This window comes from Sus scrofa, chromosome 7, assembly GCF_054392235.1.
Source record: "Sus scrofa isolate SSC_HxYL_T2T_F1_AM1 chromosome 7, Sscrofa_HxYL_maternal_Yorkshire_Landrace_v2.0, whole genome shotgun sequence".
NCBI lineage: Eukaryota > Metazoa > Chordata > Mammalia > Artiodactyla > Suidae > Sus > Sus scrofa.
In genome coordinates, this window is record NC_139389.1 from 11,613,442 (window position 1) to 11,629,292 (window position 15,851).

General features: G+C 58.2%; 1 protein-coding gene across 12 annotated transcripts in view; it reads left to right on the forward strand.

The window, feature by feature from the left end:
* The window catches only part of JARID2 (jumonji and AT-rich interaction domain containing 2), a 243,130-nt gene that overhangs the window by 221,807 nt on the left and 5,472 nt on the right, over positions 1–15,851 (forward strand). For all 12 annotated transcript variants that reach the window (XM_084967451.1, XM_021100206.2, XM_084967454.1 and 9 more), the window contains 9 exons: positions 3,055–3,557; positions 5,191–5,283; positions 8,084–8,202; positions 8,287–8,357; positions 9,281–9,395; positions 11,522–11,627; positions 12,342–12,524; positions 12,949–13,079; positions 13,526–13,709. In XM_084967451.1, coding sequence (XP_084823577.1) covers positions 3,055–3,557; positions 5,191–5,283; positions 8,084–8,202; positions 8,287–8,357; positions 9,281–9,395; positions 11,522–11,627; positions 12,342–12,524; positions 12,949–13,079; positions 13,526–13,709 — 1,505 coding nt within the window. The remainder of the gene's footprint in view (positions 1–3,054; positions 3,558–5,190; positions 5,284–8,083; positions 8,203–8,286; positions 8,358–9,280; positions 9,396–11,521; positions 11,628–12,341; positions 12,525–12,948; positions 13,080–13,525; positions 13,710–15,851) is intronic.

The following is a 15,851-nucleotide window of genomic DNA, read 5'->3' on the forward strand; positions in this document are numbered from 1 at the left end:
CCAGAGGGAGGGGCAGAACGGTGCATTGCTCTGCTGGGGCTGCCTTAACCCAAGTACTGCACGAGGGGAGGCTTGACCCGCAGGAGGAGGTTCCTCAGTCTGAAGGCTGGACATCTGCGAGCAGTGTGTGGCCAGGCCTCTCTGAGGCGACTTTCCTTGGCTCTCGGCAGTTGTCTTCTGTGTGTTTTCGCGTGGTCTTTGCTCTGTGCACACACTCCTTGTTACCTAGTCCTGTTGGGCTGGGACCCACCCCATGACCTCATCTACTTATGCTTTTAAAGATCTTGGGTCTAAAATACCGTCACCTCTGTGGCATTGAGGTTAGGACTCTGTACAGATGGGGTAGGAGCCAGTTTCTCGTTTTTCAGCTAATTTCTCATTTTTCCTAATGATAACTGCCCAATCGTTTTTCCTGTCCTATCATTTTTCCTAATGATAACTCATTTCAGTTTTTTGGGTGATAACTGGGCCCTCGTTATCAGCTCTGGGAAACCACGTGTAAACTCCTGAGAGCGGGCCCAGCTCTGGCTGGCACCCAGACAAAGCTCACCCCAGAGACTCCTTTTGTAAATGTATACCCGGGTGTCGTGGAGACCCCCGCCCCCTGGCAGAGCCCTCTCACAGCCCCCCTGGAGCTCCCATCTGCCTCTTACAGTCCTGGTTCTCATACCTCCAGGATCGACTCACTCTGTCAGGGAGGAGCGGCCCTGCAGTTGGGTCAGTTGGCTGAGGTCACGCGCTTCTTTCTGGCTCTAGACCTGTGACAGGAACAGGGTGTGTCTTGCCTCTGGTTCGAAGAGCTGGATTTTTCATGGTTAATTTTTTATTTCTATTTTTCTATTTTTTATTTTTACTTTAAGTGGTTGCACCGCGGCATATGGAAGTTCCCAGGCTAGGGATCGAATCAGAGCTTCAGCTGCTGGCTACACTACAGGGACAGCAATGCGGGATCTGAGCCGAGTCTGTGACCTATACTGCAGTTCATGACCACGCCAGATCCTTCAACCCACTGAGTTCGGCCAGGAATCGAACCCTCGTGGATACTTGGGTTCCCAGTGGGAACTCCTGAAAAAGCCTGATTTTTTCAGAGGCAGGGAGCAGAGGAGACATTCTTAGTCATTTATTTAGGTGTCGAGTTTTGGCAGGGGGCAGGGGTTTTTCGTGAGCCGAAGGTTTCGTTATTCCTCTCAGTGGCACGGAGACTCACTCACGTTGCAAGAATTCTTGGTTTTTGGTCCCCTGTTGGCGATGTGATGCATGGTGACCTGGGGCTGTGGGAACAGGCTGAGGATGTGACAGCATCTTGGGAGCTTGGTGCTTTGTTCTCTGCAGTCTCAGCTGGGTGATCCAGACATGCTGGCTCCCCGCCCTGCTAAGGGGATGGTGGGTCTTCTGGGGACAGGCGGACCATTCGGGGACATCATGAGGGCAGCCGGCCATCTTCTGTTGAGAGTAGGTTACCATAACCCTGACTCCCGTGGCACAGAAGCCACGAGGACGTGACACTGTGGTGTGTGTGTTCATGCCTGAGGTGTGAGGCAGCGTCAGCCTCCGGAAGAGGCTCTGAGCTCGGCCTCCCCTCAGTGCAGGGGACCCAGGAGCTGTGCAGGAATTTCCAGCATCCATGGAACGGGTGCGTCTTCTCTGGGAGGGCAGCGCTTGGTCTCGAAGCATCCCCATGGCCCTGAGAGGGGCTTCGTGGCAGCAGGTGAGGCGTGCACTAACGGGTTTGGAGGTACAGTTTCCAGCGCTCTTGGATTACAGCCATCGACTTGGAGAATAAAAACCAAAGTATGGGTTGCCTCCCTTCTGGTCTGAGCTCCTGGGCACAGTGGGCTGACTCAGCTCCTTCTCCACCGTGGCAAGTCCAGGCAATGTGCGGGCAGCCAGGGCCCAGAGCCCCAGAGTCTCAAGCTGTTGGTCCCTCCCCGCCAAGGTCAGGGTGAGTTTCTTCTTTGATGTGGCCCCCACTGCTCCTCTGACCACAGCCAGCCAGTGCCAGCATCCCACCCAGCACAGTAGATGAACTCGGGTTGCTGCTCCATCATACCCTGGCAATGCTGGGAGCCCGGCCTGTGCCAAAGCTCAGCAGCACCAGGTCCTTAACCCATCGCACCCCAGCGGGAACTCCTCATTTATTTTATACAAGTTTATCCTCACTCTCCAAAGATCTGAATATTCTTAATATTTCTTTTGCTTATCTAGCATTTTGTGGTGTATTTACCTCTTAATAGCCAGAAGAGATTTATTCTGAAAGATTCCCCCCCACACCCATTGGCTAAAGGGAGGTTAATTTTCCAGGTCCCATCAAGACAAGTCACTGCAGGCACTCAGACATATTTGGGTTTTGATGTGCTTTGTACGGTTTGATCAAGGGACACTGAAAACCAGCCCACACACCTTCTGGGATAAGCGTTCCTCTGCGTGAGCAGCAGCGGGGAAGCGCTCAGGGACAGGCCGACTGCCGCCTGCCCTCGGGGAAGTACTGCCTGCTGCCTGGAAGTGGGGCAGAGGCGGGGGCTCCTGGCAGGGGGTCGGCCTTCATAGCACAGGCTGTGTGTGTGCGATTTCTGACATCATGTCTGTTCCAGATGCCGCCGCTCCCCAGAGCCTGCTGCCCCACAGGGCTGCCCTGTTCCTTTACCACCACCTGCTTCCTGGGCTGGAGGGGACCTTTTGTAGCTGCCACCCCTACTCTAGGGGACGCTGGACTCCTCCTGCCAGCAGGTCTGTGTGGCCAGCTCGCCTTCCATTCAGGCCTCTGGAAGTGTCCCCTCCTTGGGGTCACCTGCCCTGACTATCCCTCCTAGGACGGTGGCCCCATTACTTGCCAGCCCCTAAGCCTGTCCTGACATTATCCTCCCCGCGCCCAGGATGCTCTAAGCTCCGCCTCTCCATGGACTACGAGACTGTTCATGCTGACCCCAGGGCCCAGCGGCGTCCCTGGCTCGTGGTGGGCACCGTGCACCTGTGGCCTGCCAGGTAACAGAAGGCGCTCTCATTCACGGGCCTCTTCACCCACTGTCCCTGTGTTTTCTCCCCTCGCCGTCCCAGGAGGCTGTGAGCTCGACCTGGCCTGCTTTTTCCGGCTGATTAACGAGATGGGCGGCATGCAGCAAGTGACTGACCTCAAAAAGTGGAACAAACTAGCAGACATGCTGCGCATCCCCAAAACCGCCCAGGACCGGCTGGCCAAGCTCCAGGAGGCCTACTGCCAGTACCTGCTCTCCTACGACTCCCTGTCCCCCGAGGAGCACCGGCGCCTGGAGAAGGAGGTGCTCATGGAGAAGGAGAGCCTGGAGCGGCGCAAGGGGCCCCTGGAGGGCCACACGGAGCAGGACTACAACCGCTTCCACCCGCTGCCCCGCTTCGAGCCCAAGAACGGGCTCATCAACGGCGTGGCCCACAGGAACGGCTTCCGCAGCAAGCTGAAGGAGGTGGGCCCCGCGCAGCTCAAGACGGGCCGGCGGAGACTCTTTGCTCAGGAAAAGGAGGTGGCGAAGGAGGAGGAGGAGGACAAAGGCATCCTCAGCGACTTCCACAAGTGCATATACAAGGTAGGCCGGCGGGCCGGGGCCGCGAGGCCGCAGGTGCCTGGCCGGGCAGGGCTGCAGGCGGCCGGCTCTGGGAGTGGGCCTCACATGGAGAAGGGCCTGCAGTCTCAGGGGCCTGGGCATCAGGACGAGGCCTCTGGGCATCTGGCTGGGGGCAGCGGGGGAGAGGGAGAGGGTGTATGTGCGGCCGCACGCCTGGGCACCACCCTCTCTGCCTGGGCTGGGGCTTTTCGGACGCGCGCTCCGGCCCAGACCCGTGCGGCTCCTTCCCGTCCATCACAGCGGATCTCCGTGGGAACCAGCTGTGTGGGAAGGGTCCCCACTTGAGCCAGGTGGCGCCGCCATCCAGCCACCCCAAGGAAACAGGGTCCTGGTGACTCCCGCTTGGCAGCCTGGCTCTGTGTCAGCAGAACTGCCCCTCTCCGGGCTGGGAGGGGGCAGAGACTGGCCCCCCAGGTGGCTTCTGGAGGCAGCAGGAGGGCGGCAGGAGCACTTTTGGGGTGTTGCCTGAATGTTTGCTCGAGAGTTTATCCTGAAATGAAGCTGCTTGTTAAATCCTGTGATTTCAAAAGGCCAGCTCCTGAAATGAGTTACTTACTCTCTTTTTGTTAGTTTGTTACATTTGCTTTAAGGGCAGTTTTACCAGTAAGGTGTTTTTTTTTTTGTTTTTGTTTTTTAAGACGTGCTTTGTAAATAATTTTGGTTCCCATCATGAAAATCTAATTGAATTGGGCTGTTTTGGTGACGGCTGGTGGCCGTGAGGAGTTTGAGGCTCTCCAGGTTCTGAGCCTGGGAACAAAAACTCTGTTTTCATTGACAGAAAATCTGGTCCCTCACGGTCATCACAGGGTTTTTTGTAAGGGGTAGCAAGCACATCAGGAGCAGTTTGGAGCTGTATGCAAGTTTCTCTTTTAGTCAGAACCCGTAACAGAGCTGGAGCGCCTACGCCAAGGGCAGAGGCTGTGAGCTGCTGGTTCTGACTGGCCCTCCAAAGGCAAGAAGATGGCACAGGATCTGCCCCCAGCCTGGGGCTTCTCCAGGGTCTCCTCATTAGGGACGCCTTCCCTGACCCCCTCGGATGAAGGCCACCTGCCTTGCAGCCCTGCCCCCGGCTTCTGGTTCCTGGTCCCTAGTACCCCCACCCGGCTCTTAGGGGGTGTGCTGCCCTCTCTGCAGAGCTGTCCCTGGTACACAGTAGGCCCTCAGCAGCTACTTCCACCATCGTGGGGCACGAAGGTGGGGAGGCTGGGCACCTCCCGGGACTGCCTCGAAAACAGTGTGTGCCCCGGGGTGACATAAGGCTCCTGATCAGGGGCGACAGTAAGCTGAGGGCCTGCGGGAGGACAGGGCTGGCTCCTGTCCCCTGCAGGCCCATGGGGCCAGGCTGCTCATTCGGCGTGCCGGCCGTCAGGGCGGCTGTGGGAGTCACCCCGAGTATCTCTGCTGGGCCCCGGCTCCTTGGACGGCACTGGCGGTCCTTCTCAGAGGCAGCCTTCCCCCGGCTCCGCTGGGGTCCGCTCCGCGCTCTGGCCCGCGGTCACGGCGATAGGACAGGGACACCTGGCGGCTGGCTGGCTGTGGGGTCCCGCCTCCGCTCTCTTTCTTAAGCGCAACCTCATTTCTGCTTTCTTTTCAGGGAAGATCTGTTTCTTTAACGACTTTTTACCGAACAGCTAGAAATATCATGAACATGTGCTTCAGCAAGGAGCCGGCCCCCGCGGAGATCGAGGTGAGTGCGGCCGGGGGGCGTGGGCGGCCCGCCCCGCTGTCCTGGTTTTCACCCCTGCCCATCCGAGCTGTCGAGGTTCCGAAAAGGAATAATCAAGGGAGGGCCCCCCCCGCCCCTCCCACACCTCCGGCTTGTCCCCGCCTCGCCCGACCAGAGGCCGCAGCCAGCGGGGCGCTCCCGGCGCGGGCCTGCCCAGCCGCCGCCCTCTCTCGCCCCTTCTCACCCCGGGCCCGGGAGCCTGTTACGCAAGAGAATGTTTGCAATCCCTTGGAACCACAGTTGTGCTTTTTCCTCTCCTATTTTTTATGTAATGGGATTGGCAGGTTGCCATTTTTGTGCTCCTGCCAGCTCTCCTCTTGGAGTTAGCGTGAGGTTGCAGAGCCCAATTAGGGGCTGTGTGAGGCTCGACAGAGGGCCAGGGCCCCGGTCTGTTTGTTTACATCCCCCGGCAGCTCCCAGCCACATGGCCAGAGGCTCCCCGATGCCGTCGGAGGGGGGCCTGTCCAGGGAGAGACGGCTCCTCCCACCACTCCCGCAGGGAGAGGGGAGAGGGGGCCGCAGCCTTGGCTTTTGTGGTGTGCAGCTGCTTTCAGGCCCTGTCATCTCCGAGGAGCTATGCCTCATCCTCCAGGTAAACCCCGAGCTGACCTCCACAGGGCCCAGGCCCTGATCTGACCGGGTTTCCTGGGACTGGGTTTTCTGGACTCAGTCCAGGTTGCCTGGTCCCGGTCCCCCTGCCCTCTGTCTGTGTCATGTGGACCCCCACCTCCGACGGTGGCCATTGGTAGCCCAGGAGGGCCCACTCTAGTGCCAGGTCTGGTTCCCAGGTTGGCGGGGCGCGAGTTTGATTTTAGCCCCCTTGTCGTTCTTCTCAGGCTTCAGGTCTCTGCTGGTGGGCATGGCCTGCCCGAGCTCTGTACCCTGGGCTGTATCTGTGGACAGCATGCAGTGGCCTGACCCCCACCCTGTCCGCCAGTTTTGACCCTGCCAAAGCCACGTTCCATCAACCCTGATATCCACAGGGCTCTGATTCTGGAACACGTGTGGCCACGACAGTTGCTTCTGGAGCGCTCGCGCCATTTGTGGGGGAAACGTCAGAGGAAAGGAACGTGACTCTCGGGGGCTGAACCTCCGAGCTGAAAACGGGACCTTTGTCCTACCCTTTCTAGCACACGTCTTTGTCGGAGTCTCCAGAGGTGCAGGGTTGTTACTTTGCTTGCTGTGAAGAAAGTTTGGCCTGCTTTAGTTTCCTGCTTGAGAATTAATTTTCCTTAAAAGTCTGGGTTTTGCTTTAGCGGTTGCATAGTATTTAAACACAAAGGGAAGGTTTGCTAAAATCCAAACTTTTGGTCTTCGTCTGGCGAACTTCTGGGTCCTGCAGAGAGCTGGGCCTGTCCTTGGCCCGGGGTCACCAGCTGCGCTGCCCCCACCTAGCGATGGTGCCCTTCCTCCCCGCAGAGGTGGCGTGAGTCTCGGCAGACGGTCCGTAGGGCTGGCCTGGCCCTGTCCCCTCGGACTGCTCCCCTGTCCCTTATCTGTAAGGATGTCCTTTTCAGAGACCCATGCCTATGATGCTGTCACTTTTCTTCTCAACGAGGGGCCTCTGGCCACCCCCAGGCTTGTCCCTCTCCGTAGGAGCCGCACAGCAGGGTGGGGGCCGACGCCTGGCGCTCCTGGAGGAGCCTCCTCCCGGAGGGGTTGGCGGAGCCCGGAGGGTGATGCTGCACTTCTGGGATGGTGACAAAACAGGCCCAAGAGGGGCCGCTGAGGGGGCAACCCTGCTACGCTAGCCAGGCCAGTGCTGACCTGCTCTTGCCCTGAGCTTGTTTATTGGATCGTGCCTGTGAGGATGACCTGGTCAGCTTTCGAACCTGGCCCGTGCCCACCCCTCCCCGCCTGTCTCATTGGCTCGGGGCACAGCCTAGAGGTCTGGGGCCTTCCCTTCCCTTGCTGTCCTAGGGTGCAGCTGTCCTGGCCACGCGTGGTTGTCAGGGTTGCCGGTTGTTGGGCTGTTGGGAGGAGTAGGCCATGTGCCCAGAGCCCGCCTGGAGGCGTGTTCCTGCCTCCTCAGGACTGGGGGGTGTCTTCAGCCTCCTTCCCGCTGCTGCCCTCTCTTTCCCTGTCACGCACATGATTTGTAACTGTGGTAAAACAGCGCACATGTCACACCCACCACCTTGGTCATTTTAAGAGTGCAGTTCAGTGGCTTCAGTGGCATTAACGTCCATCCATATTGTTATGTGGCGTCAGCAACCATCTCCAAACTGCGACTCAGCTCCCAGGAACCCGGATCCCAACCCCCACCCCCGACCCTGACCCCGTCCTCCTCCCCAGCCCCTACCCTGACCCCATCCTCCCCCAGCCCCTAGCAACCACAGTTCTTCTTTGTCTCTGACTTTGACTCTGCTCATGGGAGTGGAGTCACGGCGTTTGTCTTTCTGAGATGGGCTTATTTCACTTGCTGTGGTGTCCTCAAGGGTCATCCGTGTTGTGGCGTGTGTCAGAATTTCCCTCCTTTTTGTGACTGAGTCATTTTCTGTCATGGGGATATTGTACTTTTTGTGTGTCTGTTCATCCATCATGGACAAGGGCCGCTTCCAGGTGTGGCTGTCGTGAATGACGCTGCCGTGGCCGTGGCATTACCTCTTTGCAGCGCTGGGCGCCCTCCACTTAGAGGACTGGCCATCTCTCCCACCCTGTGCTCTATGGGAGGCAATGGGCCCTTTGTCGTGCTGTTAGGTCACACCTGGGTCTGTGGCCACGGGCAGCGTGGAGCTGATGGCTCTTCCTGTCCCCGCAGCAAGAGTACTGGAGGCTTGTGGAGGAGAAGGACTGCCACGTGGCTGTGCACTGCGGCAAAGTGGACACCAACACGCACGGCAGCGGCTTCCCGGTGGGGAAATCAGAGCCCTTTTCAAGGTAACGTGGCCCTCCTGCCCACGTCCGGGGCCTGGACAATGTCCCTCCCCGCGGGTCTTGACGCCTCTTTGCTTTGCTCTGCAGACACGGATGGAACCTCACCGTCCTCCCCAATAACACAGGCTCCATCCTGCGTCACCTCGGTGCTGTGCCTGGTAAGGCCCCTGCGGCCCCTCCTTGGGCAGGACTGGAGGGATGGGGTCACGGTGTGCAGAGCGTCAGAGAAAACGGGGGTTTTTAGACGAGAGAGAGGAGGAGGATCCGTGAGAACGTGGAAAGGTGAACCAAATTGCAGAATCTAGCAGCCAAGTTTTCACCTTGAAATTGGTATTTGGGGGCTCCTGCCTCATAGGTAGAAGGGGAAACAGGTGTCTTGGGCTTTGTGGGCGCTGAAAGTGGGGGGCCGTGGAGGAGATACCCCCCGCCCCTGGTGAGACTCCAGACAGAGGGGTCCTGCGTCCTGCCTCCTGCACAGCAGGTGTCCAGGTGGGCACCTGTGTTCTCAGCTGTGGGGTTCATGGCCACAGGGCAGCGGCTCGTTGGGGTCATGGTGCTTGGGCATCTTGCTTCCCACCTTAGGTCAACTAGTTCAATGTGCTTTTGCTACTGCCTTTACTTTTACTTTTTAATTGAAGTGTACAGTAGACGTACAGTCTTAGTTGCAGGTTTATAGCACAGTGATTCAATTGTATATATGTGGAGTCTTTTCCAGACTCTCTTCCCTTGTAGATCATTATGAAACACTGAGTGTAGTTGCCTGTGCTGTACGGGAGGCCCTTGTTGGTTCTCTTTCGTATTTATAGCCGTGGCTATATGTTAATCCCAGCTTCCTAATTCGTCCCTCCCCCACCGTTTCCCTGTAACCGTAAAGTTCACGTTCCGTGTCCCAGTCTGCTTTTGTTCCCGTGTGGAAATAGGTCTAGGTCTTGGTTTCTGCGTAAGTAGCAGGAACAAGCAGGCGCCTTCTCCCTGGGTTTTCCGTCCTGTTTCTTCCTGTTCTTGTTTGGGGAGGAGGTGCGATTTCTGGGGCTGTCACCCTGTGGCCCGGTCTTCAGCACGCCCTGTCCCCTTGTTCCAGGAGTGACAATTCCCTGGCTGAACATCGGCATGGTCTTTTCTACCTCATGCTGGTCTCGAGACCAAAACCACCTTCCCTACATCGACTACTTACACACTGGTGCTGACTGCATTTGGTGAGTCTGCGGCCCGGCGCCCCGCCGCCCCTCCCAGCCTGAGGACTGAGTGGCGCGCGCGGGTCCCACCCGCGATCAGCCGGGGGGCCCCGTGGGAGTCTGGTGGAGGATATTTAACCCACTCAGATGATGCACAAGGTTGGGCATCTTCCCAAGCCTGTCGGGCACGTTCGTTTCGTCAAACGCCTGCTTAAACGGGGTTTGCCTTTTGTGATGTTTTTCCGTTGGTGGTGGTTCATTTCCGAGAGTTCATCTCATAGCGGGGTCGGGACAGTAAGAGGATTGCAGGAAGCTGACCAGGAGTAGTGACCAACCGTGTCATCGGCCACCCCCTTGGCCAGTGTGAACCGTCCCCTCTGGGGCCTCACGTGAGTCTCTCCACGGCCACTGTCCCCAGGCCAATGGCAGAGAGAGTAGGTTTTGCCGGCCGTGGAGTTCCTGCCCTGGAAGATGCAGAGTTGGTCTGTTTTGCAGGAAGCCTTGGGCCCCGCTCTCCGAGATCCGTAACCGTCAGGCTCACCGGCCCTGATCCGAGCTGGCTCTTCAGCTCCTTCGTTTATGGTGGCAGATGGGAAATGACGGCAAATAATCAGATGTCTTGTCATCTGATGCATCCATCCCACACTAACTGTGTGTGTTGTCCTAGTGGGGTGATAAGCATCCTTTATTAAAGTAAACAGAGTCTTAGAGCTAATGTCCTCCCTCCAAGGAGCTGGTCTCCAGCACTGTCCTATCTGCCTTTAGACCGAGGTGGAGCGACGGTGGTGGAGGCAGGGCGGCATCCTGAGCTTGGTCTACGGTGGGGCCCTGAGTGGCTGCCGCTGCAAGGGGCCTCAGGCAGAGCTGAGGGTGACAGCCTGTGGGGGGCAGGAGCTGCTGGGAGTGGCGCCAGTCGGGCAGGAGCTGCTGGGAGTGGCGCCGGTCCACAGGGTCCCCCAAGCCTGTGACCAGGCCCCAGTGGACCCTGGTTCCTCATCCGAAAGTGGAACGACAAGGCCCATGCCCCATGGGTGATGGGGTGAAATAACAGGACCCATGTGGTCGTTTTACTGCCAGACATTGAGTGAGAGGCAGGGAAGTGTGAGACTCTGCGGGTTGTTGGAAGACTGATCCCTGGAACCTCACAGGTGGGGAAGGAACAGTCAGCAGGGTGGGATCAGAGAACTGCATGGTGTGTGGTTTTCCTTAAAACATACCATTTAGGTTAGAAACCCTGGGTGTAAGTCACAAATCAGTAACAGAATGTGGTGGCATTGAAATAGCAAGCATTTAAAAGAACCTTGACCGTGGCCATTGGCGGCCTCTCGCTCAGCAGCAGACACCAGGACTGGCCTCCCTGCCGGTGGCCAGTTTCCTCACAGGTGCCCTTCCGGCCGGGGCTGTGGGGATCGGTCGTTTGCAGATGTCCTGATGCAGCCTGTGGGATGCAGGGTCAGGGGGACTCAAGGTGGCACCACCTGCCTGTGCACTGACCACCAGCACTAGGTTTCATGAGTTCTGGCACCTGCAGGTCAGGGGCAGGTGTGTCCCAGTGGGGCCTCCTGGGGTCAGAGTGGCAGTCCCCATTCCCCTGCTCTGAGTGCAGTGAGGGTCCGGGTTCTTCTCTTGGTTGTTTTCTGCCACCAACTTTGCTACCACTCCTTGGCTCCAGCCAGTGGGGTCTGTGGTCCGAACCCCTCCCCCAGCATCCGGGGCCCAGGCCCTGCAGTGCTGCTTCTCCTGCGAGTCCTGTGTTTTGCACACTGAATCCTTGCCCTGCAGCAAAGGGTCAGCTGCCAGCCCAGCGCTAAGTCACAGCTTGGGAGGCTCCCAAGAGGCTGTTGAGTCTGCAGATGTGTCTGGATCTGATTTATAGGGGCTTTTAAAACATCTGTTTTTGGTTTGAAGCCTTTTTGGCTCACACATAGGTCAGATCTGCATAAAAGATGAGCGTGTTTGTTCGCGGGAGTGGCTGCGGTTGCCCTTGGAGATGGGGGTGGAGGGGTGGGGGTTGGCCTGGGAACCCCGGAGTCTCTGAGCACTTTCCAAGGCCACCGTTTGCTCATGTCCCTGAAGGGGTGTGGAGGACGGGCTCCCGGGTGGAGGGCCCTTGTCAGCTGCTGCTGCCCTGACCCCCGCCTCCCCAGGTATTGCATTCCTGCTGAGGAGGAGAACAAGCTCGAGGACGTGGTGCACACCCTGCTCCAAGCCAACGGCACGCCGGGCCTGCAGATGCTCGAGAGCAACGTCATGGTACGGCCGCCGGGGGGCTGCGCCGGGCGAGGGGGGTGCTGTCTGGCGGGGTGGCCCACACAGTTGTTTCATTAACTCATCCTCTCTGCTGGCCTGCCTCTCAGAGGCACAGAGGACAATGACAATACTCCAGGGAGCCATCATAACCAGATGTCCTCTTGGATGAAAACCAGACCAAATGGCATCCATCTGATTGCAAAGGATGCAGGACTCATACACATAGTGGCCTTTGACTCTGTTTCAGGGCTTGGGGTGGGTCAGGTGCTAGACGACAAGGCCACGTGGACGCACTGGTCAGCATCGCTCTGTTTAGGAACGAGCACAAGGGCTTCTGACCTGGTTTTCAAACAGCCATGAGCCCGCTGAGGTCCCTGTGTTCTGACGCCTCTGTTGACCCCTGCCCGGGTCTCCTGTCACTCCGGGGACCTCCTCACTCGGTTTGGCCCAGGGAAGGGCTCCCCCGCCTGTACCCCTGTGTCTCCGCCAGGCTCTGGGTTTGGCCTGTGCCTCCCATGCTGTGTACATTGATCCCAGTCCAACCCTGGCAGCGCTGCTGGGAACACGGGCTCTCGTGGAGTGTGAGGGCTGTGCGCTCACAGCCGCCCTGTCGGGAAATAGGTGGTGTGCGCGTGACCCGCCTGCTGCCTCTCACCGGAGGGGCTCGGGTGGTGGGAGGGCAGCGCTGGGGCGCGTCTCAGCCGCCACGTTCTGCAGATCTCCCCGGAGGTGCTGTGCAGAGAGGGGGTCAAGGTGCACAGGGCGGTGCAGCAGAGTGGCCAGTTCGTTGTCTGCTTCCCGGGGTCCTTCGTGTCCAAAGTGTGCTGCGGCTACAGCGTCTCAGAGACCGTGCACTTCGCCACCACCCAGTGGACGAGTATGGGCTTCGAGACGGCCAAGGTAGGCGGGCCCTGCGGGCGCCCTGTGTGCGGGAGCTGTGTGCAGACCACGGTCCATTCCAGAGTGAGCCTTAGGACCTCAGGGTGGGCAGAGGGCTTTCTTCGGGAGAGCCGTCGCGTTCGGTTGCTGAGCCACTGCGGCACTGGCAGGCCGGTGCTGGTGTTCAAGGCAGACACTGAAAGACAGAATCTCCCCGCCCGTGTTAAAGCTGTGGCACCTGCCTCGGGCAGCGCAGAGCCATGACTGCCTGCAGCCTGGCCTCTGGCTCTCGGGCAGACAGGGTTGGCACATGACGTCTCAAGGCTTTGAATCCAGATGGAATTCAAAATGTGAAAATTCAGATAGCGCCCCATCCCCAGTAAAGGAAACTTCATTGGCTTAAAAGTGAAAATTAACCCTAGAGGGATGTGACTGCCTCTTTCAGGAAATGAAGCGTCGCCATATAGCCAAGCCATTCTCCATGGAGAAGTTGCTCTACCAGATCGCACAAGCGGAAGCGAAAAAGGAAAATGGTCCCACTCTCAGTACCATCTCGGCCCTTCTGGACGAGCTCAGGTGACAGCAGCCCCGCCCGCCCACCCGCTCAGCGGGTCTCCCCCCCTGAGCCACGAGGTGCCTGGGGTGCCGCCAGTGGGGAAGACTTTGGGGTGTGGGTCTTTCATTTTGTTTGCTGACATGCTGATAAGAGGTTCACCCTCTTCCTGGGATGGGATGGGAGGTGGCTTCTGCCCCCATGGCCCTCGTCCTGTGTTTGCCAACGCTGCCATGGGGCATCACGGCACACAGTCTTCATGCGGGCTGTCTGACCCGATGACGATGCTGGCATTAGCTGGTGGTGTCTGTCCTTGGCTTGGTGAAGGGGCGCCGGGTGCCCAGCTGGCAGGCTGGGCCTGCCGTGGGCAGAGTTGCTGGTGGTCTGGCCTTCTGACTAAAGGACACGGGTTCCCAGCTGGGGCGGGGGAAGAGGAGCCTGCCCTGACAACCCCCGTGTGTCCCTGCAGGGATACGGAGCTGCGGCAGCGCCGGCAGCTGTTCGAGGCTGGCCTCCACTCCTCCGCCCGCTACGGCAGCCACGACGGCGGCAGCGCCGCGCCCGACGGCAAGAAGAAGCCTCGGAAGTGGCTGCAGCTGGAGACCTCGGAGCGACGGTGTCAGGTGTGCCAGCACCTGTGCTACCTGTCCATGGTGAGCCCCTCCCTGCCCGCCACCTTGTCTGGAGCTGCTGGGTCCCCAGTTCTGCTTTCCTCTGACTCCTGCCGCTCCTTCCTCCAGCTGCTGCCCCTGTGGAGACACGGGGTCCCCCAGTCTCTGTCCTTGTCTCTTTCAACTTGTATTCAGCCATGTGACTGATCTCATTGCCCCTGTGACTTTGTCCGTTTGTGCTTACAGCTGATGCTTCCCCCCTGCTTGTCCCCAGGAGACAGTAGTTCCTGTCCCCAGCCTCCCCGCCTCTGGTCCTGGCTGGAGGGCAGCCCTTGGAACCCCCCTTTTCTGCCCGTTGGCCTTCTGTCTCCTCAGCCTCCTTGAGGGGTTCCCCCATCAGCCCCTCCTCGGGCCAGAGGGGCTCTGAGAAATCTCCCCGGACGGGTGTAGCCCTTCACCAGACCTTCCAGACTCTCAGCGCCCTGGCAGCTGCCTGACGGACACAGGCGTCTGTGGACGCCCTGGCTCCCCACCCCCGTGGCCTTGGGCCCTCTCCCCGCCTGTGCGGAGTTTATCTTGAGAGGAGTTTCTCTTGAGAGAGAAGCTTCAATAGTAAGTGGTCACTGCACACTCGCCTCTCCGCCAGCCACTCGCGGCCACTGCAGCACACTGTGGCCAGTGTGGCCTCTCAGCTGCCTGCCTGATGCCGCCTTCCCCATGTCCCTGGTACCTCCCAGCTGCCCTGCAGAGAAGAGGGACCATGTGGCCACTCCTAGCTGAGTCAGATGCTCTTTGTGACAGCCAAGAGCTTAGAACCTTGAGAAATAGGTGAGAAACGGCCCTAACAGAGCATCGACAGCTGTTATTTTTTTTCATTTTTAAAAGTTTTATTGAAGTACAGTTGTACATGTACAGTGTTGGGATACCAGCTGCTGTCTTGAACAAGAGGAATTTCTTTTTTCATAGTTCTAGGGGGGTGTCACTGGGGTTGGTTTCCTCTGCGGTGTCTCCTTGGCGTAGAGGTGGCCGCCTTCTCCCGGGTCTCTTCTTGTTCAAAGGACCTAAGTGCTGTTGGACTCCACACCACCCTCCTGGCGTCCTCTCTCTAAAGGCTCTCCCTCCAGACGCAGTCATGTTCTGAACATGAGGCCTAGGGCCTCAGTGTCTGAGTTGGGGGAGGGCTGATGACACAGGCCCTGACAGCCTCGCCCCTCGTGTGCTTCCTCCCTCTATCTAGCTGTCCTTCCCACGTGCTTTTTAAAAGATACGGCCAAGAACCGCGCTGTCTTAACAAACAAGTCATAAGGATTTCCTCAGATCTTAAAAATGTTTTGTAAACACGGCTCAGAAACGCAGCCCAGTTGTGGGTCTGCTCCTCTTGGGTTGGACTAGAACCACCCCGGTGGGAAATGATCACTGTTTCCCAGGAGCCTGGGTGACCCTGTCCTGACCTCGAGTGGCCCTGGTTCCTTCCCATGGGTTCTGAGGACAATGGTGTGGGCCTGTTTTCAGGCTGTCCTTAAAAAAGCTGTACCTTGAGAGCTGTCACCAGGCATTTCCTAGTTTGAATGTTACTTTAAAAAGCATATATCCTGAATTCATGGGTGAAAATGAGGTTTTGTTTATATGTGCTTTGCGTTGCTTGGGTTACTGAGAGCCTCGTGCATTTGTGTTTACTGTTTCATATTTGTGTCTATTCCTGCAGCCCTGGCTGATGTGTTTCTGCCTAGAAGTGTCATTTCCTTATTCCCACAGTTGATTTTCTTGGGTTTGCTTAGAAATACAGGTTTTCCCTCCAAATCTGCATGAAAAGGCTCTCGCCTGTTGTGCGCGAGGCCGCACTGTCCCGTTGTTGTTTGCGCAGTGAGCCCAGGACAGGAAGTCGGGGTGGGGAGGACAGCTCCCCGCAAAGACCAGGTCTGAGTGTCTGCAGGGCCGAGGATCTGGAAGTGTGCTGGTGGAGTGTGGACGGAAGCCCTGGCCCCCCGGGAGTGTAAGCAGCTACGCTGACCAAGCCACTGCAGAGCAGCAGGAGAAACACATGTTGCCCTTCAATGACCTGGCAGTGACCATTCTGGCACCTCTTGTACTAGGGTAGTTTGGGAACCAAAAGTGCTCAGACCCTCTTGCAGGAAAGGGCACAGAACCCCGGAGGGCATCGAGGCCGCCCTTGGGCGCAGCCCA